This window comes from Ambystoma mexicanum, unplaced genomic scaffold (genome assembly GCF_040938575.1).
Source record: "Ambystoma mexicanum isolate Mex_15411 unplaced genomic scaffold, UKY_AmexF1_1 Mex_scaf11, whole genome shotgun sequence".
NCBI classification, from domain to species: domain Eukaryota; kingdom Metazoa; phylum Chordata; class Amphibia; order Caudata; family Ambystomatidae; genus Ambystoma; species Ambystoma mexicanum.
In genome coordinates, this window is record NW_027182336.1 from 154924 (window position 1) to 181153 (window position 26230).

Genomic DNA, 26230 nt, shown 5'->3' on the forward strand with positions numbered 1-26230 from the left:
GGAGAGGTTGTGTATCCTGCCTGCCCAGAGAGTGTAGAGAGAGCATATGCGAGAGCCAGAGAGACGTAAGCAGTGCATGAGCAGAACTCTCAAATGTCCAGTGGCCAACGCGTGGGGAGGCCATCCAGTCCTGTCTTAACCCCCCTCTGGATTGTGGGTCTTGTCGATTTGTCTTCCCTGTTTCAAATGCAGAAACACTACCAGTGCCAGAATTCCAAACAAAAAACAGAACTGGGTGGCTTTCCCACTCATGGACCCGGGAAACGCGAGAGCCTTGCCATCAGGTGTCAGATGGGGGAGTCAAGAGAAGGTGGTTGCTCGTTAGAACCACTCTTAACTTTTCCCACAACCACCTACTTCTATGGAGTCTCCTTTTATAACTTTCCGGGGCGCGGTCCGCTTTCTTTTCTGCACTTGCTTGCCAGGCTGGGTGCTTCACAAACTCGTACTCTGAGGTGACCCCACGCTGCCCCTTATCGTGCCATACAAAATGGCCACCTGAATAAAATGAATAAATCCCCCTCAGCCCAAGAGAGAAAGAAAGAAAAGTGAGAGACACGAGCGCGCGCGCGTGCTGTCAATCATAACAGCAATCAATGAATAGCTGGCAAACCTCAGACTGGCTGTCCAATCATAGCCCTCCTGTTCCGCGCGTGCCTGTGCACGTAGATGCCTGCCAGCCTTTCAACGGGCCGACGTTCTCCCTCGGGCTCGTCACAGAGTTTGGCGGGCTTTTTCAAACCTGTTTCCTGCTATTGTCCCAGCCAATCGGAGTGGAGCTGGGTCTTCATCAGCCCGCGCGCTCTCTGAAGCCGTCACAGACAGACCATTGTACTTCGGAAGTAAGTCGCACAAGGTTACCATGGCCCGTACCAAGCAGACCGCCCGCAAGTCCACCGGAGGCAAGGCACCTCGCAAGCAGCTGGCCACCAAAGCTGCCCGCAAGAGCGCACCAGCCACTGGCGGTGTCAAGAAACCTCACCGCTACCGGCCGGGCACCGTGGCCCTCAGGGAGATACGGCGCTACCAGAAATCTACCGAGCTGCTCATCCGCAAACTGCCCTTCCAGCGCCTTGTGCGGGAGATCGCACAGGATTTCAAGACCGACCTGCGTTTCCAGAGCTCCGCCGTCATGGCCCTGCAGGAGGCCAGCGAGTCCTACTTGGTGGGGCTCTTTGAGGACACCAACCTCTGCGCCATTCACGCCAAAAGAGTGACCATTATGCCCAAGGACATCCAGCTGGCCCGCCGCATCCGAGGCGAGAGGGCCTGAGGGGCACCGGCAGCAAGACCCACCACCACAAAGGCTCTTTTAAGAGCCGACACATTGTCACACACAAGAGCTGCTCAACTCTGCCTCTCGAGGCGCCTCTCTTCACTGCACAGGCAGCTAGGTTGTCTCTCAAACCCAAGGCAAACATGCCAACGCTCCAGTTGCCACTGCCTGTCTTGGCATGTGTTGAATGAAACGCCCTGCGGCTGGCGTCCAAGTCAAGGCAACCCGCCACACCCCACCGCTGCGAGCCCCCAAAATGCATGTCAGGGCGCTTTGGCGACCAGCTTTGCCTCACCTTCATATTGCTTTCAATTTGTGCTCTTGTGGCGGTCGGATTAGATGCGATGGCTTGTGCCTCTTAGCCGGAGCACAGCCATCTCTTAACCCGAGGCCGGCCCCCGCCACCTCCCCACAGAGATCTCTGAACCTGAAGACGCCCCCCCCCCCCCTACACATCACGGTTTCTATAGCGCCTGCCTTGATGTTGGATTACAACCACTTCTAAGCGCTGTGCGCTAACGGCCGGTTCTCCGCCCGCCGCCCCCCCCCCCCCCCGCAAACCGAACGGTGCGGTACTGGCTCCCTGTCGAGCTCGGGGACAGAGGGGTCTGCTGCGAGCGCTTCCCTGGCAGTGCCTGTCCTGCACATTGCGCTCTGTCCCCAGAGCTTTCCCTCCCAGCCCAGCGAATGTGTCAAGTAGGGAGCGTGACTCCTGCCGCAGCGCAGAGCATTAATTTGCTTACGCCGACCCTGAGGCCGAAGTCCCTATTTGAGACCATTGCCCTTATGTCTTCCGGGGATGGAATAAAGCGGGGCTTGCTAGGCAAAGCATGCGAGCTCTTGAGTGGAGGTGGTGAGCGGCTCTTAAAAGAGCCTTTGGGTTTTTTGCTGCTGGGAACTGTGGCCTCACTTGGCACTGGTGTACTTGGTGACGGCCTTGGTGCCCTCGGACACAGCGTGCTTGGCCAGCTCGCCTGGCAGCAGGAGTCGCACTGCGGTCTGGATCTCCCTGGAGGTGATGGTCCTGTGTTTGTTGTAGTGGCACAGGCGGGAGGCTTCCCCGGAGATGCGCTCGAAGATGTCATTGACAAACGAGTTCATGATGCCCATGGCCTTGGAAGAGATGCCGGTGTCAGGGTGCACCTGCTTCATCACCTTGTAGATGTAAATGGCATAGCTTTCCTTCCTGCACCTCTTGCGCTTCTTCCCGTCCTTCTTGGGCGGCTTGGAGAGCGCTTTCTTGGAGCCCTGCTGGGGCGGACTTGGCTGGCTCAGGCATTGTCTGCCGCGAACGTTCACGCTGTGAGGAGCGGAAGAAATGAGTAAATAACCGCACCCCTCCCCTCTCTTTTGTAGGCTGCCTGTGCTTAATCAGCTGCTGCCAGTCCCTGCTCGCCATTGGCCCGTTTGGTTCTGCAGCTCTTCCGTGTCTGTGTGCCTGGCACAGAGCTCTGATTGGTTGGTTGGCAGGAGTAGTCTCCCCCTCCAATGGATGTTCACACAGAGCCTAGGTTTCGTCCAATGAGAGAGCTCCACCGTGTCTTTATATGCCGGCCCTCCCAGGCTGCAGAAGGCAACAGGAAAGATGGCAGCGCTGTACCCACTCCTGAAGAGCAAGTCCATGCCCCTCCGGACAAAGATCAACGTCTACAAGGCGATCATCAGACCAACCCTGACTTATGCCTCACCAGCATGGATGACCTGCCATGAGCGACACCGGAAGAGTCTTCAGATAGTCCAGAACAAGGCCCTGCGGATATCATCTGGAGCTCCAATCTTCACAAGGATAGCAGACCTTCACAGAGACCTGGACATCGAGATGTTGGATGAACATCTAGCGAAGCTGAGTAAGAACTTCTGCCAAGAACTGGATCAGAACCCGAACCCTCTGATCAGAAGACTCACTGCCACCACAGCAAACCCCTTCGACCGCTACCCGCGGCCCATCACTGCGAAGACCCAGTGAAACCAGCCCTACTGTGACAAGACCACACAGACCAAGAAGAATACAAACCCACGACTACACACTCAACCCGAGAAGATGGAGTAATGAGGCTCAAGCCTCGGTATCCAAAAAATCACCGCTGATGGATAAAAATCTATCAGCAAGAAGAAGAACAAGCGCGCGCTCATTACTTTCGTTTTGAACGTTGAACGAGCAACGCATCATGTCTGGACGAGGAAAGCAAGGAGGGAAGGCCCGTGCTAAGGCAAAGACTCGCTCCTCCCGGGCAGGCTTGCAGTTCCCAGTAGGCCGTGTGCACAGGCTGCTGCGGAAGGGGAACTACGGTGAGCGCGTGGGAGCCGGAGCCCCGGTGTACCTGGCTGCCGTGCTCGAGTACCTGACTGCTGAGATCCTGGAGCTGGCCGGCAACGCCGCCCGGGACAACAAGAAGACCCGCATCATCCCCAGACACCTGCAGCTCGCCATCCGCAACGACGAGGAGCTCAACAAGCTGCTGGGCAAGGTCACCATTGCCCAGGGCGGTGTCCTGCCCAACATCCAGGCCGTGCTGCTGCCCAAGAAGACCGAGGGCCACAAGGCAGGGGGCAAAGCCAGCAAGTAACAAGCCCAAGGTACACACTCTCCCAAAAACAAAACAAAAAACACAAAGGCTCTTGTAAGAGCCGCTCACACACTCAGACAAAGAGCTCAGTACCTTGACGGCAGCGCCACCACTTCTCTACACTACAACAGAGTATGTGCAAAACCCCTTTGGGCTGATCGCATGCTCCCGATACCCATGCAGCTTTCTGGGTGCATGGGCAAAGTAGGGCGCGAATGCGGCACACCGGACTGTGAGGCACAGCTGGAAAGGGTGGGAGTGAGTACACAGGGCTTAATTGGAGGAAGGGGTGGTGTGTGTGTGTTCGTGCGCGCCCTCTCTCAGAAGCGCAGCTACGTTTCTACATTAAAGGGCTGACAATCAAGCGCCTTCCTGCTTTACCGAGTTCGGAGAGAACAAAGGCCAGCCGGTGTAACGGCTGGAAAGCGCGGGCATTTTGATTTTGGCTAATATTATCCCCAGCATAGGCGACATTATTTATGGTATAAAAAAAATATGGGGGTTGCAGGGGCTGTCCCCCACAGGTTCCGTGGGGTAAGATCGCCGCAAAAAAAACTGCGCAATTCTTGCATGGCGACATTTTTGCAGGCATATTATCACATGGAACCGCGCTTTCTTGGAAGGCTGAACCCAGCCCACCCCTCTGCTTCCCCGCCAGTGCGGTGGACCTGTGCGGCAGTGGCACTCGAGGTCCCGTGGGCCAAAATACCAACAGCCCCGTTGTGTGTGCGCCCATTGAAATGTAAATGGGGCAATGCGCCAAAAGAAACCAAGTCCACTTTAGGAATTCCACTTGATAGCTCTTTACTTCGCGTCAAAGTCTACCTACATGAGAATACATACCCCCTTGCAGATGGGAAGCCCCCTCCCTCCCTGCCCTCCCCCACATCTCTCTTCCCTTCTGGTAACCAGACTCAGGCACTCATGCCAAAGCACTGAGCTCCCCGATGCCCTCTTGTAACGGCAGAAAATACTGCGGCCTAGGTAGAGTTGGCTGGGAAAGGCGGGATTATGCTGATAACTCCCAGAAGTACCCAGCTGCAGACCAAGCGGGGGGCACGCACACACCCCTCTAGCCATCCCCATAAGCCTCTGAGCAGGCCTCGAGAACTCTCGCGTCGCCCGGTGCACTGTTACCCGAGAAGCCAGGGGTCACAGCACACTCTGAGTTACAAGTGCCTGTAGGTCAGTCCTGTTTTCCTGCCTATAGAACCTGGCCGTTCGGGGCCTAGGGGCCAGGCCGGAGCGTATTCCTTGCTCCACCCGCTGCTGAGTGCGGTCGCCACTCTCTGCTGGGCCCTGAGAGGCCCAGGAGCGTGGCCTTTGCTCCACTCTCTGCTGGGTCCTGAGAGGGCCAGGAGCAGAGCCTTTTGCTTCTCTCTCTCTCTCTCTCTCCCTCTCTCTGCCTAGGCTCCCTGAGACAGCCAGGAGCATGGCATTTGCTCCACTCACTACTGGCCTCTCCTCGGGAGTGGCCGGCCCAGCTGCCATTTCTCTCCCTCCAGCCATCGGGTCAGTCACGCCAACATCATACATTGCTATTTGGCATTTACATAGCGCTCTATATATCATTGGTATGATCTCAAAGCGCTTGTGGGTTGAACGCCCCCCTTGGAGACCGTAGTAAAGGTCAGTCGAGAGAGTAGGGTGCTTGGGTGCATTCAATATGGGAGCAGCTGATGCGATTGCTTGATGGTAGCTGCATCCTAACATTTGGTGCGGTGGTATTGAGAGATCAGTTGAATGTGTGCAGTTTGGGGGTTGGTCTCTCGAGACTGCGGCATGAGGCCTGTGTAGGACGCTTATGTGTGCAGCTAGGCCGATTTCTTTTTTCGTGGGCTATAGCTGCGTTCTAGCAGGATGCTGAGTCGTTCATGGGCTATAGTACGTATGTGAGCAGCTAGGCCGAAATTGATCGCGGGCTATAGCTGCGCTCTATTTTGTGTTGGTGTAAAGTAGAGCGTGAGCATAGTGATAGGAGAGGTGAGCGTCTGGAGTGGATGTTTTGTTCTTACGAGCCCACTGTTCCAGGGTTACATTGTCGTGTTTCGCGGTAGCTGCCCTCAGAGGCAGATGCACAGCTAGTAGCCGGGTAAGATATGTGTGCTCGGGCAGAGGGCCATTAATCTTAGGCTCAGCAGACTGCATCTCAGGGGCCCGGTTTCACTGGTTGCGGTTTATGGTTGGTTGCAGGATAATTGGATATAGGGCAGGAGCTATCTCGCACCAATGTGGTCACATCGAGCTCATTTTTCTGATCCTTGGTCGTCGTTAATGGTGGGTTGCAGGGTAGGTCTAGGCAGGATGGTAGGTTATAGGGCAGGAGTCATTTCGCATGCCAACAATATCCCTCCGGACAGCTTTAGATCCACCGTACAAGCACTGGTCCTATCCCACCTGGATGGGGGCAACGCCCTCCTCGGAAAGGCCGCCCGTCGTCTTCCCTTGAGCCCCAGAGAAGTGTCCTACATGCAGCCACACGCTTTCTCAAGGCTCTACGCAGGTACCCCGTCACCCCTCCCCTCATCGACCTTCACTGGCTCACACTGCACCCACAAATCACCTTCAAGTCTTGCCGCATCATCTATAAGGCAGTCACGCCCTCAAGTCACCCAGCTACCTTGCAGAGAAACCCAGCATCTCCAGCAGACAACGCACCACCAGAAGCCTGGGACACGAGCAGTCTTTAAATCCGCCACTGCAAAAAGGAAAGGACCAGACAACAAGCCTTCTCTGCCTACGCCCCGAGACCAGGGAACCTCCTCCCCGTCGGCATCAGACTTGCCCCACACGCTCCCACAATTCAGAAAAGAACTCAAGACGCACCTCTTCAAGGAGTCGCTCTCCCCCTCAATACCTAGGCCAATCACGCCGCACCACCTGGCTCGCTAGACGACACCTGCCTCTCTCCACCCAGCCACCCTGTATGGCGGTGCCCCTCCGTATCCTACTCCCTGCTGTATATCTGTTCCGTTTTTACCCCTGAAAAGCACTCAGTTACGCATCTGCACTGTTGCATCCCTGGGCAAAGCGCTCCGTTGGGTATCTGTGTTGGTGCATTCCTCTCAGGATGGCTGTAGAAGGTCGCTATGCGGCAGTTGGTCGGCCCTCTGACTGGGGGCAGCTGCACGTGTGTTTCTCAGATCGCTATGATGGCAAAGGAGAGGTTGTGTATCCTGCCTGCCCAGAGAGTGTAGAGAGAGCATATGCGAGAGCCAGAGAGACGTAAGCAGTGCATGAGCAGAACTCTCAAATGTCCAGTGGCCAACGCGTGGGGAGGCCATCCAGTCCTGTCTTAACCCCCCTCTGGATTGTGGGTCTTGTCGATTTGTCTTCCCTGTTTCAAATGCAGAAACACTACCAGTGCCAGAATTCCAAACAAAAAACAGAACTGGGTGGCTTTCCCACTCATGGACCCGGGAAACGCGAGAGCCTTGCCATCAGGTGTCAGATGGGGGAGTCAAGAGAAGGTGGTTGCTCGTTAGAACCACTCTTAACTTTTCCCACAACCACCTACTTCTATGGAGTCTCCTTTTATAACTTTCCGGGGCGCGGTCCGCTTTCTTTTCTGCACTTGCTTGCCAGGCTGGGTGCTTCACAAACTCGTACTCTGAGGTGACCCCACGCCGCCCCTTATCGTGCCATACAAAATGGCCACCTGAATAAAATGAATAAATCCCCCTCAGCCCAAGAGAGAAAGAAAGAAAAGTGAGAGACACGAGCGCGCGCGCGTGCTGTCAATCATAACAGCAATCAATGAATAGCTGGCAAACCTCAGACTGGCTGTCCAATCATAGCCCTCCTGTTCCGCGCGTGCCTGTGCACGTAGATGCCTGCCAGCCTTTCAACGGGCCGACGTTCTCCCTCGGGCTCGTCACAGAGTTTGGCGGGCTTTTTCAAACCTGTTTCCTGCTATTGTCCCAGCCAATCGGAGTGGAGCTGGGTCTTCATCAGCCCGCGCGCTCTCTGAAGCCGTCACAGACAGACCATTGTACTTCGGAAGTAAGTCGCACAAGGTTACCATGGCCCGTACCAAGCAGACCGCCCGCAAGTCCACCGGAGGCAAGGCACCTCGCAAGCAGCTGGCCACCAAAGCTGCCCGCAAGAGCGCACCAGCCACTGGCGGTGTCAAGAAACCTCACCGCTACCGGCCGGGCACCGTGGCCCTCAGGGAGATACGGCGCTACCAGAAATCTACCGAGCTGCTCATCCGCAAACTGCCCTTCCAGCGCCTTGTGCGGGAGATCGCACAGGATTTCAAGACCGACCTGCGTTTCCAGAGCTACGCCGTCATGGCCCTGCAGGAGGCCAGCGAGTCCTACTTGGTGGGGCTCTTTGAGGACACCAACCTCTGCGCCATTCACGCCAAAAGAGTGACCATTATGCCCAAGGACATCCAGCTGGCCCGCCGCATCCGAGGCGAGAGGGCCTGAGGGGCACCGGCAGCAAGACCCACCACCACAAAGGCTCTTTTAAGAGCCGACACATTGTCACACACAAGAGCTGCTCAACTCTGCCTCTCGAGGCGCCTCTCTTCACTGCACAGGCAGCTAGGTTGTCTCTCAAACCCAAGGCAAACATGCCAACGCTCCAGTTGCCACTGCCTGTCTTGGCATGTGTTGAATGAAACGCCCTGCGGCTGGCGTCCAAGTCAAGGCAACCCGCCACACCCCACCGCTGCGAGCCCCCAAAATGCATGTCGGGGCGCTTTGGCGACCAGCTTTGCCTCACCTTCATATTGCTTTCAATTTGTGCTCTTGTGGCGGTCGGATTAGATGCGATGGCTTGTGCCTCTTAGCCGGAGCACAGCCATCTCTTAACCCGAGGCCGGCCCCCGCCACCTCCCCACAGAGATCTCTGAACCTGAAGACGCCCCCCCCCCCCCTACACATCACGGTTTCTATAGCGCCTGCCTTGATGTTGGATTACAACCACTTCTAAGCGCTGTGCGCTAACGGCCGGTTCTCCGCCCGCCGCCCCCCCCCCCCCCCCGCAAACCGAACGGTGCGGTACTGGCTCCCTGTCGAGCTCGGGGACAGAGGGGTCTGCTGCGAGCGCTTCCCTGGCAGTGCCTGTCCTGCACATTGCGCTCTGTCCCCAGAGCTTTCCCTCCCAGCCCAGCGAATGTGTCAAGTAGGGAGCGTGACTCCTGCCGCAGCGCAGAGCATTAATTTGCTTACGCCGACCCTGAGGCCGAAGTCCCTATTTGAGACCATTGCCCTTATGTCTTCCGGGGATGGAATAAAGCGGGGCTTGCTAGGCAAAGCATGCGAGCTCTTGAGTGGAGGTGGTGAGCGGCTCTTAAAAGAGCCTTTGGGTTTTTTGCTGCTGGGAACTGTGGCCTCACTTGGCACTGGTGTACTTGGTGACGGCCTTGGTGCCCTCGGACACAGCGTGCTTGGCCAGCTCGCCTGGCAGCAGGAGTCGCACTGCGGTCTGGATCTCCCTGGAGGTGATGGTCCTGTGTTTGTTGTAGTGGCACAGGCGGGAGGCTTCCCCGGAGATGCGCTCGAAGATGTCATTGACAAACGAGTTCATGATGCCCATGGCCTTGGAAGAGATGCCGGTGTCAGGGTGCACCTGCTTCATCACCTTGTAGATGTAAATGGCATAGCTTTCCTTCCTGCACCTCTTGCGCTTCTTCCCGTCCTCCTTGGGCGGCTTGGAGAGCGCTTTCTTGGAGCCCTGCTGGGGCGGACTTGGCTGGCTCAGGCATTGTCTGCCGCGAACGTTCACGCTGTGAGGAGCGGAAGAAATGAGTAAATAACCGCACCCCTCCCCTCTCTTTTGTAGGCTGCCTGTGCTTAATCAGCTGCTGCCAGTCCCTGCTCGCCATTGGCCCGTTTGGTTCTGCAGCTCTTCCGTGTCTGTGTGCCCGGCACAGAGCTCTGATTGGTTGGTTGGCAGGAGTAGTCTCCCCCTCCAATGGATGTTCACACAGAGCCTAGGTTTCGTCCAATGAGAGAGCTCCACCGTGTCTTTATATGCCGGCCCTCCCAGGCTGCAGAAGGCAACAGGAAAGATGGCAGCGCTGTACCCACTCCTGAAGAGCAAGTCCATGCCCCTCCGGACAAAGATCAACGTCTACAAGGCGATCATCAGACCAACCCTGACTTATGCCTCACCAGCATGGATGACCTGCCATGAGCGACACCGGAAGAGTCTTCAGATAGTCCAGAACAAGGCCCTGCGGATATCATCTGGAGCTCCAATCTTCACAAGGATAGCAGACCTTCACAGAGACCTGGACATCGAGATGTTGGATGAACATCTAGCGAAGCTGAGTAAGAACTTCTGCCAAGAACTGGATCAGAACCCGAACCCTCTGATCAGAAGACTCACTGCCACCACAGCAAACCCCTTCGACCGCTACCCGCGGCCCATCACTGCGAAGACCCAGTGAAACCAGCCCTACTGTGACAAGACCACACAGACCAAGAAGAATACAAACCCACGACTACACACTCAACCCGAGAAGATGGAGTAATGAGGCTCAAGCCTCGGTATCCAAAAAATCACCGCTGATGGATAAAAATCTATCAGCAAGAAGAAGAACAAGCGCGCGCTCATTACTTTCGTTTTGAACGTTGAACGAGCAACGCATCATGTCTGGACGAGGAAAGCAAGGAGGGAAGGCCCGTGCTAAGGCAAAGACTCGCTCCTCCCGGGCAGGCTTGCAGTTCCCAGTAGGCCGTGTGCACAGGCTGCTGCGGAAGGGGAACTACGGTGAGCGCGTGGGAGCCGGAGCCCCGGTGTACCTGGCTGCCGTGCTCGAGTACCTGACTGCTGAGATCCTGGAGCTGGCCGGCAACGCCGCCCGGGACAACAAGAAGACCCGCATCATCCCCAGACACCTGCAGCTCGCCATCCGCAACGACGAGGAGCTCAACAAGCTGCTGGGCAAGGTCACCATTGCCCAGGGCGGTGTCCTGCCCAACATCCAGGCCGTGCTGCTGCCCAAGAAGACCGAGGGCCACAAGGCAGGGGGCAAAGCCAGCAAGTAACAAGCCCAAGGTACACACTCTCCCAAAAACAAAACAAAAAACACAAAGGCTCTTGTAAGAGCCGCTCACACACTCAGACAAAGAGCTCAGTACCTTGACAGCAGCGCCACCACTTCTCTACACTACAACAGAGTATGTGCAAAACCCCTTTGGGCTGATCGCATGCTCCCGATACCCATGCAGCTTTCTGGGTGCATGGGCAAAGTAGGGCGCGAATGCGGCACACCGGACTGTGAGGCACAGCTGGAAAGGGTGGGAGTGAGTACACAGGGCTTAATTGGAGGAAGGGGTGGTGTGTGTGTGTTCGTGCGCGCCCTCTCTCAGAAGCGCAGCTACGTTTCTACATTAAAGGGCTGACAATCAAGCGCCTTCCTGCTTTACCGAGTTCGGAGAGAACAAAGGCCAGCCGGTGTAACGGCTGGAAAGCGCGGGCATTTTGATTTTGAAATGCTGCGCATGTGCACACTGGAGCGGACGGCTGCCGCGCGATCCCCGCCCTCCACCCCCATGGCCCGCCCTCTGTCCATATAAGCAGCCGATCCCCGTCGGCCACCACACACACAGCCCCAGCTCCCTTGTGACGAGCAGAGCAGCAGCAGAAGCGGACATGTCTGGTCGCGGCAAAGGAGGGAAAGGTCTCGGCAAGGGCGGCGCCAAGAGGCACAGGAAAGTGCTCCGAGACAACATCCAGGGCATTACCAAGCCCGCCATCCGCCGCCTGGCCCGCCGTGGCGGAGTCAAGCGCATCTCCGGCCTCATCTACGAGGAGACCCGCGGTGTGCTCAAGGTCTTCCTGGAAAACGTGATCCGGGACGCCGTCACCTACACTGAGCACGCCAAGAGGAAGACGGTCACTGCCATGGATGTGGTCTATGCCCTGAAGCGCCAGGGACGCACTCTCTATGGATTCGGGGGTTGAGGAACACCTACCACAGCACCGACGCACAAACCCAAAGGCTCTTTTAAGAGCCGCCCACACCGTCAATAACAGAGCTGCTCATTTGCGCTGCGCATTCGGTATTGGGCTAATATTATCCCCAGCATAGGCGACATTATTTATGGTATAAAAAAAATATGGGGGTTGCAGGGGCTGTCCCCCACAGGTTCCGTGGGGTAAGATCGCCGCAAAAAAAACTGCGCAATTCTTGCATGGCGACATTTTTGCAGGCATATTATCACATGGAACCGCGCTTTCTTGGAAGGCTGAACCCAGCCCACCCCTCTGCTTCTCCGCCAGTGCGGTGGACCTGTGCGGCAGTGGCACTCGAGGTCCCGTGGGCCAAAATACCAACAGCCCCGTTGTGTGTGCGCCCATTGAAATGTAAATGGGGCAATGCGCCAAAAGAAACCAAGTCCACTTTAGGAATTCCACTTGATAGCTCTTTACTTCGCGTCAAAGTCTACCTACATGAGAATACATACCCCCTTGCAGATGGGAAGCCCCCTCCCTCCCTGCCCTCCCCCACATCTCTCTTCCCTTCTGGTAACCAGACTCAGGCACTCATGCCAAAGCACTGAGCTCCCCGATGCCCTCTTGTAACGGCAGAAGGTACTGCGGCCTAGGTAGAGTTGGCTGGGAAAGGCGGGATTATGCTGATAACTCCCAGAAGTACCCAGCTGCAGACCAAGCGGGGGGCACGCACACACCCCTCTAGCCATCCCCATAAGCCTCTGAGCAGGCCTCGAGAACTCTCGCGTCGCCCGGTGCACTGTTACCCGAGAAGCCAGGGGTCACAGCACACTCTGAGTTACAAGTGCCTGTAGGTCAGTCCTGTTTTCCTGCCTATAGAACCTGGCCGTTCGGGGCCTAGGGGCCAGGCCGGAGCGTATTCCTTGCTCCACCCGCTGCTGAGTGCGGTCGCCACTCTCTGCTGGGCCCTGAGAGGCCCAGGAGCGTGGCCTTTGCTCCACTCTCTGCTGGGTCCTGAGAGGGCCAGGAGCAGAGCCTTTTGCTTCTCTCTCTCTCTCTCTCTCTCTCTCTCTCCCTCTCTCTGCCTAGGCTCCCTGAGACAGCCAGGAGCATGGCATTTGCTCCACTCACTACTGGCCTCTCCTCGGGAGTGGCCGGCCCAGCTGCCATTTCTCTCCCTCCAGCCATCGGGTCAGTCACGCCAACATCATACATTGCTATTTGGCATTTACATAGCGCTCTATATATCATTGGTATGATCTCAAAGCGCTTGTGGGTTGAACGCCCCCCTTGGAGACCGTAGTAAAGGTCAGTCGAGAGAGTAGGGTGCTTGGGTGCATTCAATATGGGAGCAGCTGATGCGATTGCTTGATGGTAGCTGCATCCTAACATTTGGTGCGGTGGTATTGAGAGATCAGTTGAATGTGTGCAGTTTGGGGGTTGGTCTCTCGAGACTGCGGCATGAGGCCTGTGTAGGACGCTTATGTGTGCAGCTAGGCCGATTTCTTTTTTCGTGGGCTATAGCTGCGTTCTAGCAGGATGCTGAGTCGTTCATGGGCTATAGTACATATGTGAGCAGCTAGGCCGAAATTGATCGCGGGCTATAGCTGCGCTCTATTTTGTGTTGGTGTAAAGTAGAGCGTGAGCATAGTGATAGGAGAGGTGAGCGTCTGGAGTGGATGTTTTGTTCTTACGAGCCCACTGTTCCAGGGTTACATTGTCGTGTTTCGCGGTAGCTGCCCTCAGAGGCAGATGCACAGCTAGTAGCCGGGTAAGATATGTGTGCTCGGGCAGAGGGCCATTAATCTTAGGCTCAGCAGACTGCATCTCAGGGGCCCGGTTTCACTGGTTGCGGTTTATGGTTGGTTGCAGGATAATTGGATATAGGGCAGGAGCTATCTCGCACCAATGTGGTCACATCGAGCTCATTTTTCTGATCCTTGGTCGTCGTTAATGGTGGGTTGCAGGGTAGGTCTAGGCAGGATGGTAGGTTATAGGGCAGGAGTCATTTCGCATGCCAACAATATCCCTCCGGACAGCTTTAGATCCACCGTACAAGCACTGGTCCTATCCCACCTGGATGGGGGCAACGCCCTCCTCGGAAAGGCCGCCCGTCGTCTTCCCTTGAGCCCCAGAGAAGTGTCCTACATGCAGCCACACGCTTTCTCAAGGCTCTACGCAGGTACCCCGTCACCCCTCCCCTCATCGACCTTCACTGGCTCACACTGCACCCACAAATCACCTTCAAGTCTTGCCGCATCATCTATAAGGCAGTCACGCCCTCAAGTCACCCAGCTACCTTGCAGAGAAACCCAGCATCTCCAGCAGACAACGCACCACCAGAAGCCTGGGACACGAGCAGTCTTTAAATCCGCCACTGCAAAAAGGAAAGGACCAGACAACAAGCCTTCTCTGCCTACGCCCCGAGACCAGGGAACCTCCTCCCCGTCGGCATCAGACTTGCCCCACACGCTCCCACAATTCAGAAAAGAACTCAAGACGCACCTCTTCAAGGAGTCGCTCTCCCCCTCAATACCTAGGCCAATCACGCCGCACCACCTGGCTCGCTAGACGACACCTGCCTCTCTCCACCCAGCCACCCTGTATGGCGGTGCCCCTCCGTATCCTACTCCCTGCTGTATATCTGTTCCGTTTTTACCCCTGAAAAGCACTCAGTTACGCATCTGCACTGTTGCATCCCTGGGCAAAGCGCTCCGTTGGGTATCTGTGTTGGTGCATTCCTCTCAGGATGGCTGTAGAAGGTCGCTATGCGGCAGTTGGTCGGCCCTCTGACTGGGGGCAGCTGCACGTGTGTTTCTCAGATCGCTATGATGGCAAAGGAGAGGTTGTGTATCCTGCCTGCCCAGAGAGTGTAGAGAGAGCATATGCGAGAGCCAGAGAGACGTAAGCAGTGCATGAGCAGAACTCTCAAATGTCCAGTGGCCAACGCGTGGGGAGGCCATCCAGTCCTGTCTTAACCCCCCTCTGGATTGTGGGTCTTGTCGATTTGTCTTCCCTGTTTCAAATGCAGAAACACTACCAGTGCCAGAATTCCAAACAAAAAACAGAACTGGGTGGCTTTCCCACTCATGGACCCGGGAAACGCGAGAGCCTTGCCATCAGGTGTCAGATGGGGGAGTCAAGAGAAGGTGGTTGCTCGTTAGAACCACTCTTAACTTTTCCCACAACCACCTACTTCTATGGAGTCTCCTTTTATAACTTTCCGGGGCGCGGTCCGCTTTCTTTTCTGCACTTGCTTGCCAGGCTGGGTGCTTCACAAACTCGTACTCTGAGGTGACCCCACGCCGCCCCTTATCGTGCCATACAAAATGGCCACCTGAATAAAATGAATAAATCCCCCTCAGCCCAAGAGAGAAAGAAAGAAAAGTGAGAGACACGAGCGCGCGCGCGTGCTGTCAATCATAACAGCAATCAATGAATAGCTGGCAAACCTCAGACTGGCTGTCCAATCATAGCCCTCCTGTTCCGCGCGTGCCTGTGCACGTAGATGCCTGCCAGCCTTTCAACGGGCCGACGTTCTCCCTCGGGCTCGTCACAGAGTTTGGCGGGCTTTTTCAAACCTGTTTCCTGCTATTGTCCCAGCCAATCGGAGTGGAGCTGGGTCTTCATCAGCCCGCGCGCTCTCTGAAGCCGTCACAGACAGACCATTGTACTTCGGAAGTAAGTCGCACAAGGTTACCATGGCCCGTACCAAGCAGACCGCCCGCAAGTCCACCGGAGGCAAGGCACCTCGCAAGCAGCTGGCCACCAAAGCTGCCCGCAAGAGCGCACCAGCCACTGGCGGTGTCAAGAAACCTCACCGCTACCGGCCGGGCACCGTGGCCCTCCGGGAGATACGGCGCTACCAGAAATCTACCGAGCTGCTCATCCGCAAACTGCCCTTCCAGCGCCTTGTGCGGGAGATCGCACAGGATTTCAAGACCGACCTGCGTTTCCAGAGCTCCGCCGTCATGGCCCTGCAGGAGGCCAGCGAGTCCTACTTGGTGGGGCTCTTTGAGGACACCAACCTCTGCGCCATTCACGCCAAAAGAGTGACCATTATGCCCAAGGACATCCAGCTGGCCCGCCGCATCCGAGGCGAGAGGGCCTGAGGGGCACCGGCAGCAAGACCCACCACCACAAAGGCTCTTTTAAGAGCCGACACATTGTCACACACAAGAGCTGCTCAACTCTGCCTCTCGAGGCGCCTCTCTTCACTGCACAGGCAGCTAGGTTGTCTCTCAAACCCAAGGCAAACATGCCAACGCTCCAGTTGCCACTGCCTGTCTTGGCATGTGTTGAATGAAACGCCCTGCGGCTGGCGTCCAAGTCCAGGCAACCCGCCACACCCCACCGCTGCGAGCCCCCAAAATGCATGTCAGGGCGCTTTGGCGACCAGCTTTGCCTCACCTTCATATTGCTTTCAATTTGTGCTCTTGTGGCGGTCGGATTAGATGCGATGGCTTGTGCCTCTTAGCCGGAGCACAGCCATCTCTTAACCCGAGGCCGGCCCCCGCCACCTCCCCACAGAGATCTCTGAACCTGAAGACGCCCCCCCCCCCTACACATCACGGTTTCTATAGCGCCTGCCTTGATGTTGGATTACAACCACTTCTAAGCGCTGTGCGCTAACGGCCGGTTCTCCGCCCGCCGCCCCCCCCCGCAAACCGAACGGTGCGGTACTGGCTCCCTGTCGAGCTCGGGGACAGAGGGGTCTGCTGCGAGCGCTTCCCTGGAGGTGCCTGTCCTGCACATTGCGCTCTGTCCCCAGAGCTTTCCCTCCCAGCCCAGCGAATGTGTCAAGTAGGGAGCGTGACTCCTGCCGCAGCGCAGAGAATTAATTTGCTTACGCCGACCCTGAGGCCGAAGTCCCTATTTGAGACCATTGCCCTTATGTCTTCCGGGGATGGAATAAAGCGGGGCTTGCTAGGCAAAGCATGGGAGCTCTTGAGTGGAGGTGGTGAGCGGCTCTTAAAAGAGCCTTTGGGTTTTTTGCTGCTGGGAACTGTGGCCTCACTTGGCACTGGTGTACTTGGTGACGGCCTTGGTGCCCTCGGACACAGCGTGCTTGGCCAGCTCGCCTGGCAGCAGGAGTCGCACTGCGGTCTGGATCTCCCTGGAGGTAATGGTCCTGTGTTTGTTGTAGTGGCACAGGCGGGAGGCTTCCCCGGAGATGCGCTCGAAGATGTCATTGACAAACGAGTTCATGATGCCCATGGCCTTGGAAGAGATGCCGGTGTCAGGGTGCACCTGCTTCATCACCTTGTAGATGTAAATGGCATAGCTTTCCTTCCTGCACCTCTTGCGCTTCTTCCCGTCCTTCTTGGGCGGCTTGGAGAGCGCTTTCTTGGAGCCCTTCTTGGGCGCTGGGGCGGACTTGGCTGGCTCAGGCATTGTCTGCCGCGAACGTTCACGCTGTGAGGAGCGGAAGAAATGAGTAAATAACCGCGCTTGTTCTTCTTCTTGCTGATAGATTTTTATCCATCAGCGGTGATTTTTTGGATACCGAGGCTTGAGCCTCATTACTCCATCTTCTCGGGTTGAGTGTGTAGTCGTGGGTTTGTATTCTTCTTGGTCTGTGTGGTCTTGTCACAGTAGGGCTGGTTTCACTGGGTCTTCGCAGTGATGGGCCGCGGGTAGCGGTCGAAGGGGTTTGCAGTGGTGGCAGTGAGTCTTCTGATCAGAGGGTTCGGGTTCTGATCCAGTTCTTGGCAGAAGTTCTTACTCAGCTTTGCTAGATGTTCATCCAACATCTCGATGTCCAGGTCTCTGTGAAGGTCTGCTATCCTTGTGAAGATTGGAGCTCCAGATGATATCCGCAGGGCCTTGTTCTGGACTATCTGAAGACTCTTCCGGTGTCGCTCATGGCAGGTCATCCATGCTGGTGAGGCATAAGTCAGGGTTGGTCTGATGATCGCCTTGTAGACGTTGATCTTTGTCCGGAGGGGCATGGACTTGCTCTTCAGGAGTGGGTACAGCGCTGCCATCTTTCCTGTTGCCTTCTGCTGAGTATTCTCGATGTGGCTTTCCCAGTTGAGTTTGCTGTCCAGGGTCACACCGAGGTAGCGGCTGCTGCTCTCCCATTTGATGGTCTCCCCGTTGAGGCTGATGTGTGGGTGCTCCTTGATCTTCTTTCTGGTGAACAGCGTTGCAGTTGTCTTGCTGGTGTTGAGTTCTATCCGCCAGTCGCTGTACCACTTTGCGATGGTATCCAATGAAGCTTGCAGGTTCTTCGCCACTTCCTTTTCGCTGAAAGACTGGGAGATTACTGCAACATCGTCTGCATACAGTGCCAGGTTCGTCTTGTGGAGATCTGTCGGGATGTCGTTGGTGAAGAGGTTGAACAGGAAGGGTCCGAGGTTCGATCCCTGTGGCACGCCTGCTCGGATGGGATGTGAAGAGGACATCTCAGACCGCATGGCGACATGGAAGGTGCGGCCTCCCAGGTAGCTTGCAATCGTCTTCACCAGGTAGTTCGGAAATCCCAGGCCAATCATCTTGTGCAGCAGTCCCTTGTGCCAGACTCGGTCGAATGCTTTGGCTACATCCAGGAAGACGATTCCTGTGGACTTCTTGATGTTGAATCCGTGGCTGATGGTGTCCACCACTCTCAGTAGCTGATGAGTCGTTGCATGCTCCTTTCGAAATCCAAACTGTTCCTTTGCTAGTAGATTTCTTTCGGAGGTGAAGTCGCTGAGTCGAGCGAGGAGGACCTTCTCCAGGAGCTTCGATAATCCAGAAAGCAGGCTGATGGGGCGGTAGTTTGCTGGATCCCTCAGTGGTTTGCCGGCCTTTGGAAAAACGATGACCCTTGCTTCTTTCCAGGAACTCGGGAAGTGCTGGAGCCTCATGCATGCATTGAAGATCTCTGTGAGATGTTCCATTGATGCTGGTGGGAGGTTCTTGATTGCCAGGTTGGTTATTCCGTCGCTCCCCGGTGCCTTGCCGTTCGCCAGCTTTTCTGCAAGTCCTGCTACCTCAGAGCTTGTGCACTCCTTGATGTCTTCTGCTCCCAGCCCGGTTCCGTGATCTGCGAGGTACTTCTCAACTGCTTCCTCCACTCCGTCTGAGAGCCTACTTACCTTGTTCGGGGTGAACGAAGCCTCCAGTGTCTCGGCAAGGACCTCTGCCTTGTCCTTGTTGCTGCATGCAAGGTGGGTTCGTCCCTGGATTGGTGGGCTTGGCTCCTTCTTCCCAGTCAGTCGACGAGTCATTCTCCACACCGAGTTGTCAGCCTCCTTCAGCTTGGCTGTTGCAGACTCCCACTTCTCTCCACGGTGCTGTCGGATCTGTTCCCGCAGGAGTCTTGCAAGCGTGTTGTACTTCTGCAGGAGATCAGGTGTGCAGAGCTTCTGCCACTGGCGTCGGGCGCGGTTCTTGTCGGCGATTGACTGTTGGATGCCTCTCGGTAGGTCGTAGATGGAACATCTGGTTGTCTTCTGCTTCGGAACACTGCTCTTGATTGCCTCCTGGACTGCTGTCGTGAAGTCTTCCACGGCCCTGTTGATATCATCCATGGTGCTCAGCGGGGTTGGAGTGACCATTCTGTTCAGCTCTTCTTTGAAGCGGCTCCAGTCAGCTCTTCTGAAGTTGTACTTCTCGGCCTGCTGGTAGGGTTCCATCTCATCTCCCACAGTGATTGCTACTGGATTGTGGTCCGAGGTCAGCTCCACCAGTGTTTCCAGCTCCACAGAGTGTTGCAGGTTCTTCAGTAGCACGATGTCCAGCACATCTGGGTTGTGGCTTGCTACACCTGGGTAGTGCGTGGGCTCAGTCGGGCCTGCTACCACACAGTCGTTCTTCCTGGAATACGCCAGCAGTGTCCGTCCCCTCTGGTTGGCAGTCCTGGAGTTCCAGCATCGGTGCTTGGCGTTGAGGTCTCCGCCGATGAGTGTTGGAACCGTCGAATCCAGCAAAGCATCCAGGTCTCGGAGATCCAGCTTTGCTTTCGGGGGGCAGTAGGTTGCAATCAGTCGGAGTGGTCCTGTAGCAGTCTTGACTTGTACTCCAGTGGCTTCAATGCTTCTGAGGGGTGGGAGTGCAATCTCATGGTGGTCGATCGTCGTCTTCACTATCACTGCGGTCCCCCCTCCTTTGGCTCCTGCAGGTCGGTCGGTCCGGTACACACTGTGGTTTGCCAGGCTCAGCTTCTGGTTTCCTTGCAGGTGGGTCTCTGAAAGCAAAGCAGCACTCACCTTTCTCGTTTCCATCAGGTGAAGGAGTTCGTCTGTCTTCTTCTGAATACCGTTGGCATTCCACATCACGATGGCGCAGCTGGGTCTAGATGCCATGTTGTTTTCTTCCTTCGCCCGCGAATAGGCTCAGGACGAGCCCTGCCACCATCGTCATGGTGGGGTCGATATTCAGCTCTGCAACAAAGGCTGCGATCTTCACTATGATGGTCTTCCAGTCGATTGAGCTCGCTGTTCCCTCTTCCTGTGCTGAGGTGGTTGCTTGCGGCGGGTTCGGTGGTGGATTTAGGACTCCAGCGTAGCTCAGCCCGGATGTTGTGGTTGTCTTCTGGGTCTTCGCAGGGCCATGGCCTGGTGGCGGGCGAGGAGGGTGGGTCCTCTGTGCGGCCGCTGTTGGTTTTGGCTCCTGACGATGTGCAGGTCTCTGGTTTGGTTGGCTTTGTCCGCTGCTCCTCTGAGAGTCATTTGTAGTAGTTGGTGGGTTCCGTGGAGCTTGCAGTGGTTGTTGTGGTGCCCTCCTCTGCTGCTCATCCTGTTTAGCTTTCATAAGGGCTGGGCATCCGCGGTAGCTGGCAGGGTGAGGTCCCCTGCAGTTGGCGCAGGTTGCCGGATCTGTTCGGGCTCGGGTGCAGTTTTTCGATGTGTGGTTCTCTCCACATCGCACGCAGCGTGGGTCCTGGTGGCAGAAGGCAGATGTGTGGCCGATCCGCTGGCAGTTGAAACACATGATAGGTCCTCTTCTGGCCTTCGGTGCTTCAGTGGTAACTGTACAGCTGCACAGCCGTGTGATCTTTGTCAGGTCCGCTGGTTTTCCATCGCTGGTTTGTGCAAGGGTGGCAACAAATAGCGGGAATTTCTTGTTCTTGTCGGCTGGCGAGGTCAGCTGGACAACACTCTTCACTGGGAGACCCTGTTCTGCAAGTTGATCTGTGATGTCTTCCACGCTGGCGTTAGTCGGCAGGCCACGGACCACAAACCTCTGAGACCTCACTCGCTCCAGTGGGAATGTGTAGTACTGCAGTTTCTGTACGGTGAAGGCATCTGTCACGTTCTTGTAGTCCTCTACTGTGGTGAGCGAGATCTTCATATGCTCACCATGAGGCTTGGTGGTGAAGGTTGGTTTGGCGCACAGGTGTTTCAGCATGTCAACCAGGTCCTTGTGGGTCTTCAAGCTCTTCACAAACACTGGGGGGATCCGGATCTTCTTTGGTGGTGGGGTGGTCTGCTCGTCCGCTGTGTTGTCAGGTTCTGTGGCCAGCTGTTCGTGCTCCAGAACGTCATACTTGTTGCTGGTGCTCACACCTGTTGCAGATGGTTCAGTCAGCGTCTTCTTCCACTTCTGATTTGATGCACCTGGTGACGCACTTTCACTGGTCTTTCGCTTGTGAGAGACTGGTTCGAACCCTTCCATCTCGACCTCGGTGTCCAGGAGGTGGGATGTTTCTGACATCTGGGCCGTCATGATGATCAATCTAGGAGAAAAGGGGGGAGAAAATTGGAGAGAAAACAGGAAAGAATAGGAGAAAAGAGGGAGAAAATGTAGAGTGCTCTTATCAGAGCAGTTTCTTTTTAAATCCAAACAGTTCTTTGTAAGAACCAGCTCAGCAGGTGTGCCCTAAAAAGGACAGTTTTGGGGTGCACACGGTGTGCAAAAAGCTCCTTTGCAGATTGTTAGACCGACTCCTGAAGATTGCTCTTCAGTGGGGAAATCGGGCTAATCAAGCGCCACTTGCCGCCACACTAACCGCACCCCTCCCCTCTCTTTTGTAGGCTGCCTGTGCTTAATCAGCTGCTGCCAGTCCCTGCTCGCCATTGGCCAGTTTGGTTCTGCAGCTCTTCCGTGTCTGTGTGCCCGGCACAGAGCTCTGATTGGTTGGTTGGCAGGAGTAGTCTCCCCCTCCAATGGATGTTCACACAGAGCCTAGGTTTCGTCCAATGAGAGAGCTCCACCGTGTCTTTATATGCCGGCCCTCCCAGGCTCATTACTCATGAGCATTACAGCTGTTTAGACCTTGTGTACCGAGATGCGGCATCGGGCGATGCTGCGGCAGCTGCAGTGAGCCGGGCCTTTTCTAAACAAAAAGGGCCGTTTAAGAGGTCTTTGCCTCCACCTTGTGGCGGCAAGTGGCGCTTGATTAGCCCGATTTCCCCACTGAAGAGCAATCTTCAGGAGTCGGTCTAAAAATCTGCAAAAGAGCTTTTTGCACACCACGTGCACCCCAAAATTGTCCTTTTTAGGGCACACCTGCTTTGCTGGTTCTTACAAAGAGCTGTTTGGATTTAAAACAAACTGCTCTGATAAGAGCACTCTACATTGTATCCCTCTTTCTCCTATCCTTTCGTGTTTTCTCCCCACCTTTCTCCTAGATTGATCATCATGGCTGCCCAGATGTCAGAAACATCCCACCTCCTGGACACCGAGGTCGAGATGGAAGGGTTCGAACCAGTCTCTCACAAGCGAAAGACCAGTGAAAGTGCGTCACCAGGTGCATCACATCAGAAGTGGAAGAAGACGCTGACTGAACCACCTGCAACAGGTGTGAGCACCAGCAACAAGTATGACGTTCTGGAGCACGAACAGCTGGCCACAGAACCCGGCAACACAGCGGACGAGCAGACCACCCCACCACCAAAGAAGATCCGGATCCCCCCAGTGTTTGTGAAGAGCTTGAAGACCCACAAGGACCTGGTTGACATGCTGAAACACCTGTGCGCCAAACCAACCTTCACCCTCAAGCCTCATGGTGAGCATATGAAGATCTCGCTCACCACAGTAGAGGACTACAAGAGCGTGACAGATGCCTTCACCGTACAGAAACTGCAGTACTACACATTCCCACTGGAGCGAGTGAGGTCTCAGAGGTTTGTGGTCCGTGGCCTGCCGACTAACGCCAGCGTGGAAGACATCACAGATCAACTTGCAGAACAGGGTCTCCCAGTGAAGAGTGTTGTCCAGCTGACCTCGCCAGCCAACAAGAACAAGAAATTCCCGCTATTTGTTGCCACCCTTGCACAAACCAGCGATGGAAAACCAGCGGACCTGACAAAGATCACACGGCTGTGCAGCTGTACAGTTACCACTGAAGCACCGAAGGCCAGAAGAGGACCTATCATGTGTTTCAACTGCCAGCGGATCGGCCACACATCTGCCTTCTGCCACCAGGACCCACGCTGCGTGCGATGTGGAGAGAACCACACATCGAAAAACTGCACCCGAGCCCGAACAGATCCGGCAACCTGCGCCAACTGCAGGGGACCTCACCCTGCCAGCTACCGCGGATGCCCAGCCCTTATGAAAGCTAAACAGGATGAGCAGCAGAGGAGGGCACCACAACAAGTGTTCATCCACTGTTCAAAACTATCCAACTCTGACACTACCACTAACAAAAGATATTCTAAACAACAGAGGGTCACCAGAAGAAGGACTCCCTTCTCCTGGTTCAGCTTTAGGGCAGTTTGCTGACAATCTTTTGAAATGGCTTCTGATTAAACAAAGGTGATAACAGTAGAATGACCGCTTTCTGGTCCAACTGTATCAGTCCTAAAGGCTTTTTTCAGATAGTCTCTTGTGACAGCCTTCAAGAGTCCTTCTCGTTCCTCCCTGGGACTTTCCTTGGCCAAATGTTCAACAGTCCCAGACTTCCATGGTCTTCTCCTTGAGCAATGAAACAAGGGAGATCACTGCCAAAGTATCCTTGGCTTCTTCCACTATTCTTAACAGCGCTATTGTTAAAGAGACCCCCCTTGTAACTACCTTGGCTCTAAATGTCTCCCTTATGCCTCCTGTTGTCCTCCCTTGTGCCCCTGAGAAGTGTTCCACGCGTGACCGCACGCCTCATCAACAGTCTACGCAGATACGACCACATACCCCAGCCCTCATCGACCTTCACTAGCTTACACTGCACACATGAATTACCTTTGAGTCTTGCTGCATCAACTATAAGGCAGTTGCCCTCAAGTCACCCAACTCAGCATCTCCAACGGACAACGCACCCCCAGAAGCCAAGAAACATGCATACTTGAAATCTGCTGCCGCAAAAAGGAAAGGACCAGAAAGCAAGCCTTCTCTGCATACGCCCCAAGACTATGGAACCTCCTCCTTGTCAGCATCAGACTTGTCCCCTACATTTCAGAAAATAACTCAAGACGAACCTCTTCAAGGAGTCTCTCCTCCTCAACACCTAGGCCATCAGGTCTCCGCCCCGTCCCCCACGCCACCAGACTCACTATACGCTGTCTGCCCCTATCCTCCCTACCAACCTGTACAGCTGTACACTTCCTCTGTGCCCCTCTGTATCCTACTCCCTGCTATATATATGTTCTGTTGTTACCTCTGTAAAGTGCTCGATTGTGCATCTGTAATGTTGTATACATCTGGAAAGCGCTCTGTTGCTTTTTGAAGCTAGGTCCGCGCTCAATAAATACCATAATTATAGTGGCAAAGGAGGTTTATCCCAAGGCACTCTTTGCTTTTCCAATCTTCCTTTTGATTATTCTGGTGAGGAAGCTTTCTCCTGATGCCCTCCTCACTGTTGTTAATTTTGACACAGTTACTGTGTGATACTGGAAATGCCTTCTGGAGGTACAGGGCCTCCTAGTCCTTGTCCTGGCACTTCTCTGTGCGTGGTTTCTCTATTTTCTGCCACTGAGGTCCCGTCTGGACCTCTGGCAGTGCAGCTCTTCATGTATTCCTTCAGGTGAACAACACCCATGTGACAGCCTTATGGCACACATGAGTGGGGTACACCCATGTACCCCTCATGTTTATTTTTTATTATGTGAACCAATTTTGTTTTTTTTTACACATCTTGAATCTTACAATACAAAATAGTAAAACTCAAGCCAAGCAAAAAAAAAACACAAAAGAGGAATTATAGTCCATTAACTCCAATTAACACTTAATTAAAATGTCATCAATTTCACATTAAAACAAAACTATACAAGCTATAACTAATCATGTCTCGCTATTGTCACCTAGCAGCCTTTAAAGGTAAAGAGCAAGAATAATAGTGTTGGAACTGGATTAGAAAAGGTGTGAGAAATAGTTGACAGAGTATGATATGATATGATATAGGATATCATATGATATGATAATTTATTTATATTGCGCTCGTACACAAGTGTTTCAGAGCACGACAAGGCAAGGGAGGGGAACAGGGGAGAACAAAACAAGGATTTTACTAGGCCCAGTGACATTGAGAACACGCATTTGCATGGGAAAGTGGAAAAATGCATGGAGGGGGGGAGAAGTGGAAAGTGCGGTGCAGAGGAGAACATATAAATAATAATAAATACAAATAAATAAATAATAAAGGCAATAAACGGTGGTTGTGCAGCCGGCAAGTGCTGTGTTTAAGGGAGCAGACAGGGTATGTCTGATAAGTGCAGAAAGAAAAGAAAGTGGGTGGGGGACTGTATGGGTACAGATACAGACCCCAGTGCATGTGGTGGCCCGGAGGCAGTGCAGGAGGGTGTCAGGGTGAGCAGGTACCTGGGCCCGGAGGACAGAGGGTGGCCAGGTGCACAGTGCCAAGGGAGAAACAGATCAGCAGGTGACAGGGGGGGCGAAGGCAGAAGCAAAGAGGAAGGTCTTGAGGTGCTTCCGGAACTGGAGATGGTTGTCCTCAAATTTCAGAGTGGAGGGAGGCTTTTCCAAAGGGAGGCCCCAGCCGAAGACAGAGCTACCCCCAGCTCATTTTTTCGAAAAATGACCGACCCTGAGGGAGTTAGAAGTAGATGAGTGAAGAGCTCGAGAGGGGAGGTATTTGCGGAGGGATAGTTGAAGGTATTTTGCTCCTTGCGCTCTGGTACATGCACTTTCTATGCGTCCAGTTTTTCTAAACTATTTCCATCACAAGAAATGATACCTTAACGACATTAAGCTTAAGTGCGGTTTCGTGCCCAGAGATAAGCCTGGCCCAGAACATTTCTGATAGAATACTATCTTCTCTATGTACCCCTTATGTGTGTGTTTAGGCACCTGTGTGCTGCTCACAGAGCAAGGTATGGGCTGGTGGCAGCTACATGCTGACTTGGCAGTGGCTCTGAGTGGCCTTCATTTTGGGCCACCCAGGCCCTGCCATAGGAATCAGGGATTCATGACAGAAGGTAGGATGGCCCCTGTGGCCTCTTGGTTTGTATTGCCTTTTAACCTGTTTCCCAAAGTCCTGGGAAGCCCTGACTGTGTCCCTTCCCCCTGACTGGCTGTTGGCTGCAAATACCATATATGGGTCTGGGGCTGCCTCCTGTCAGACTGACTGGAGCCTTCCCAGGGACTGTAT

The 26230-nt window shown here is 54.8% G+C and overlaps 3 protein-coding genes and 2 pseudogenes across 3 annotated transcripts; 2 read left to right on the top strand and 3 right to left on the bottom strand.

Moving 5' to 3' along the window:
* Positions 1–2130: 2130 nt before the first annotated feature.
* Positions 2131–2555, bottom strand: LOC138553543 (histone H2B 1.2-like; annotated as a pseudogene).
* A 5310-nt stretch (positions 2556–7865) lies between these two features.
* LOC138553538 (histone H3-like) lies at positions 7866–8465 on the top strand. Its single transcript, XM_069642564.1, has one exon. The coding sequence runs from the start codon at positions 7866–7868 to the stop codon at positions 8274–8276; it is 411 nt and encodes a 136-aa protein (XP_069498665.1). The 3' UTR covers positions 8277–8465.
* Positions 8466–9134: 669 nt separating this feature from the next.
* Positions 9135–9559, bottom strand: LOC138553539 (histone H2B 1.2-like; annotated as a pseudogene).
* Positions 9560–15439: 5880 nt separating this feature from the next.
* LOC138553537 (histone H3) lies at positions 15440–16015 on the top strand. The gene has a single exon (XM_069642563.1). The coding sequence runs from the start codon at positions 15459–15461 to the stop codon at positions 15867–15869; it is 411 nt and encodes a 136-aa protein (XP_069498664.1). The 5' UTR covers positions 15440–15458; the 3' UTR covers positions 15870–16015.
* A 703-nt stretch (positions 16016–16718) lies between these two features.
* On the bottom strand, positions 16719–17178 carry LOC138553545 (histone H2B 1.2-like). The gene has a single exon (XM_069642566.1). The coding sequence runs from the start codon at positions 17149–17151 to the stop codon at positions 16771–16773; it is 381 nt and encodes a 126-aa protein (XP_069498667.1). The 5' UTR covers positions 17152–17178; the 3' UTR covers positions 16719–16770.
* Between the last annotated feature and the right edge of the window lie 9052 nt (positions 17179–26230).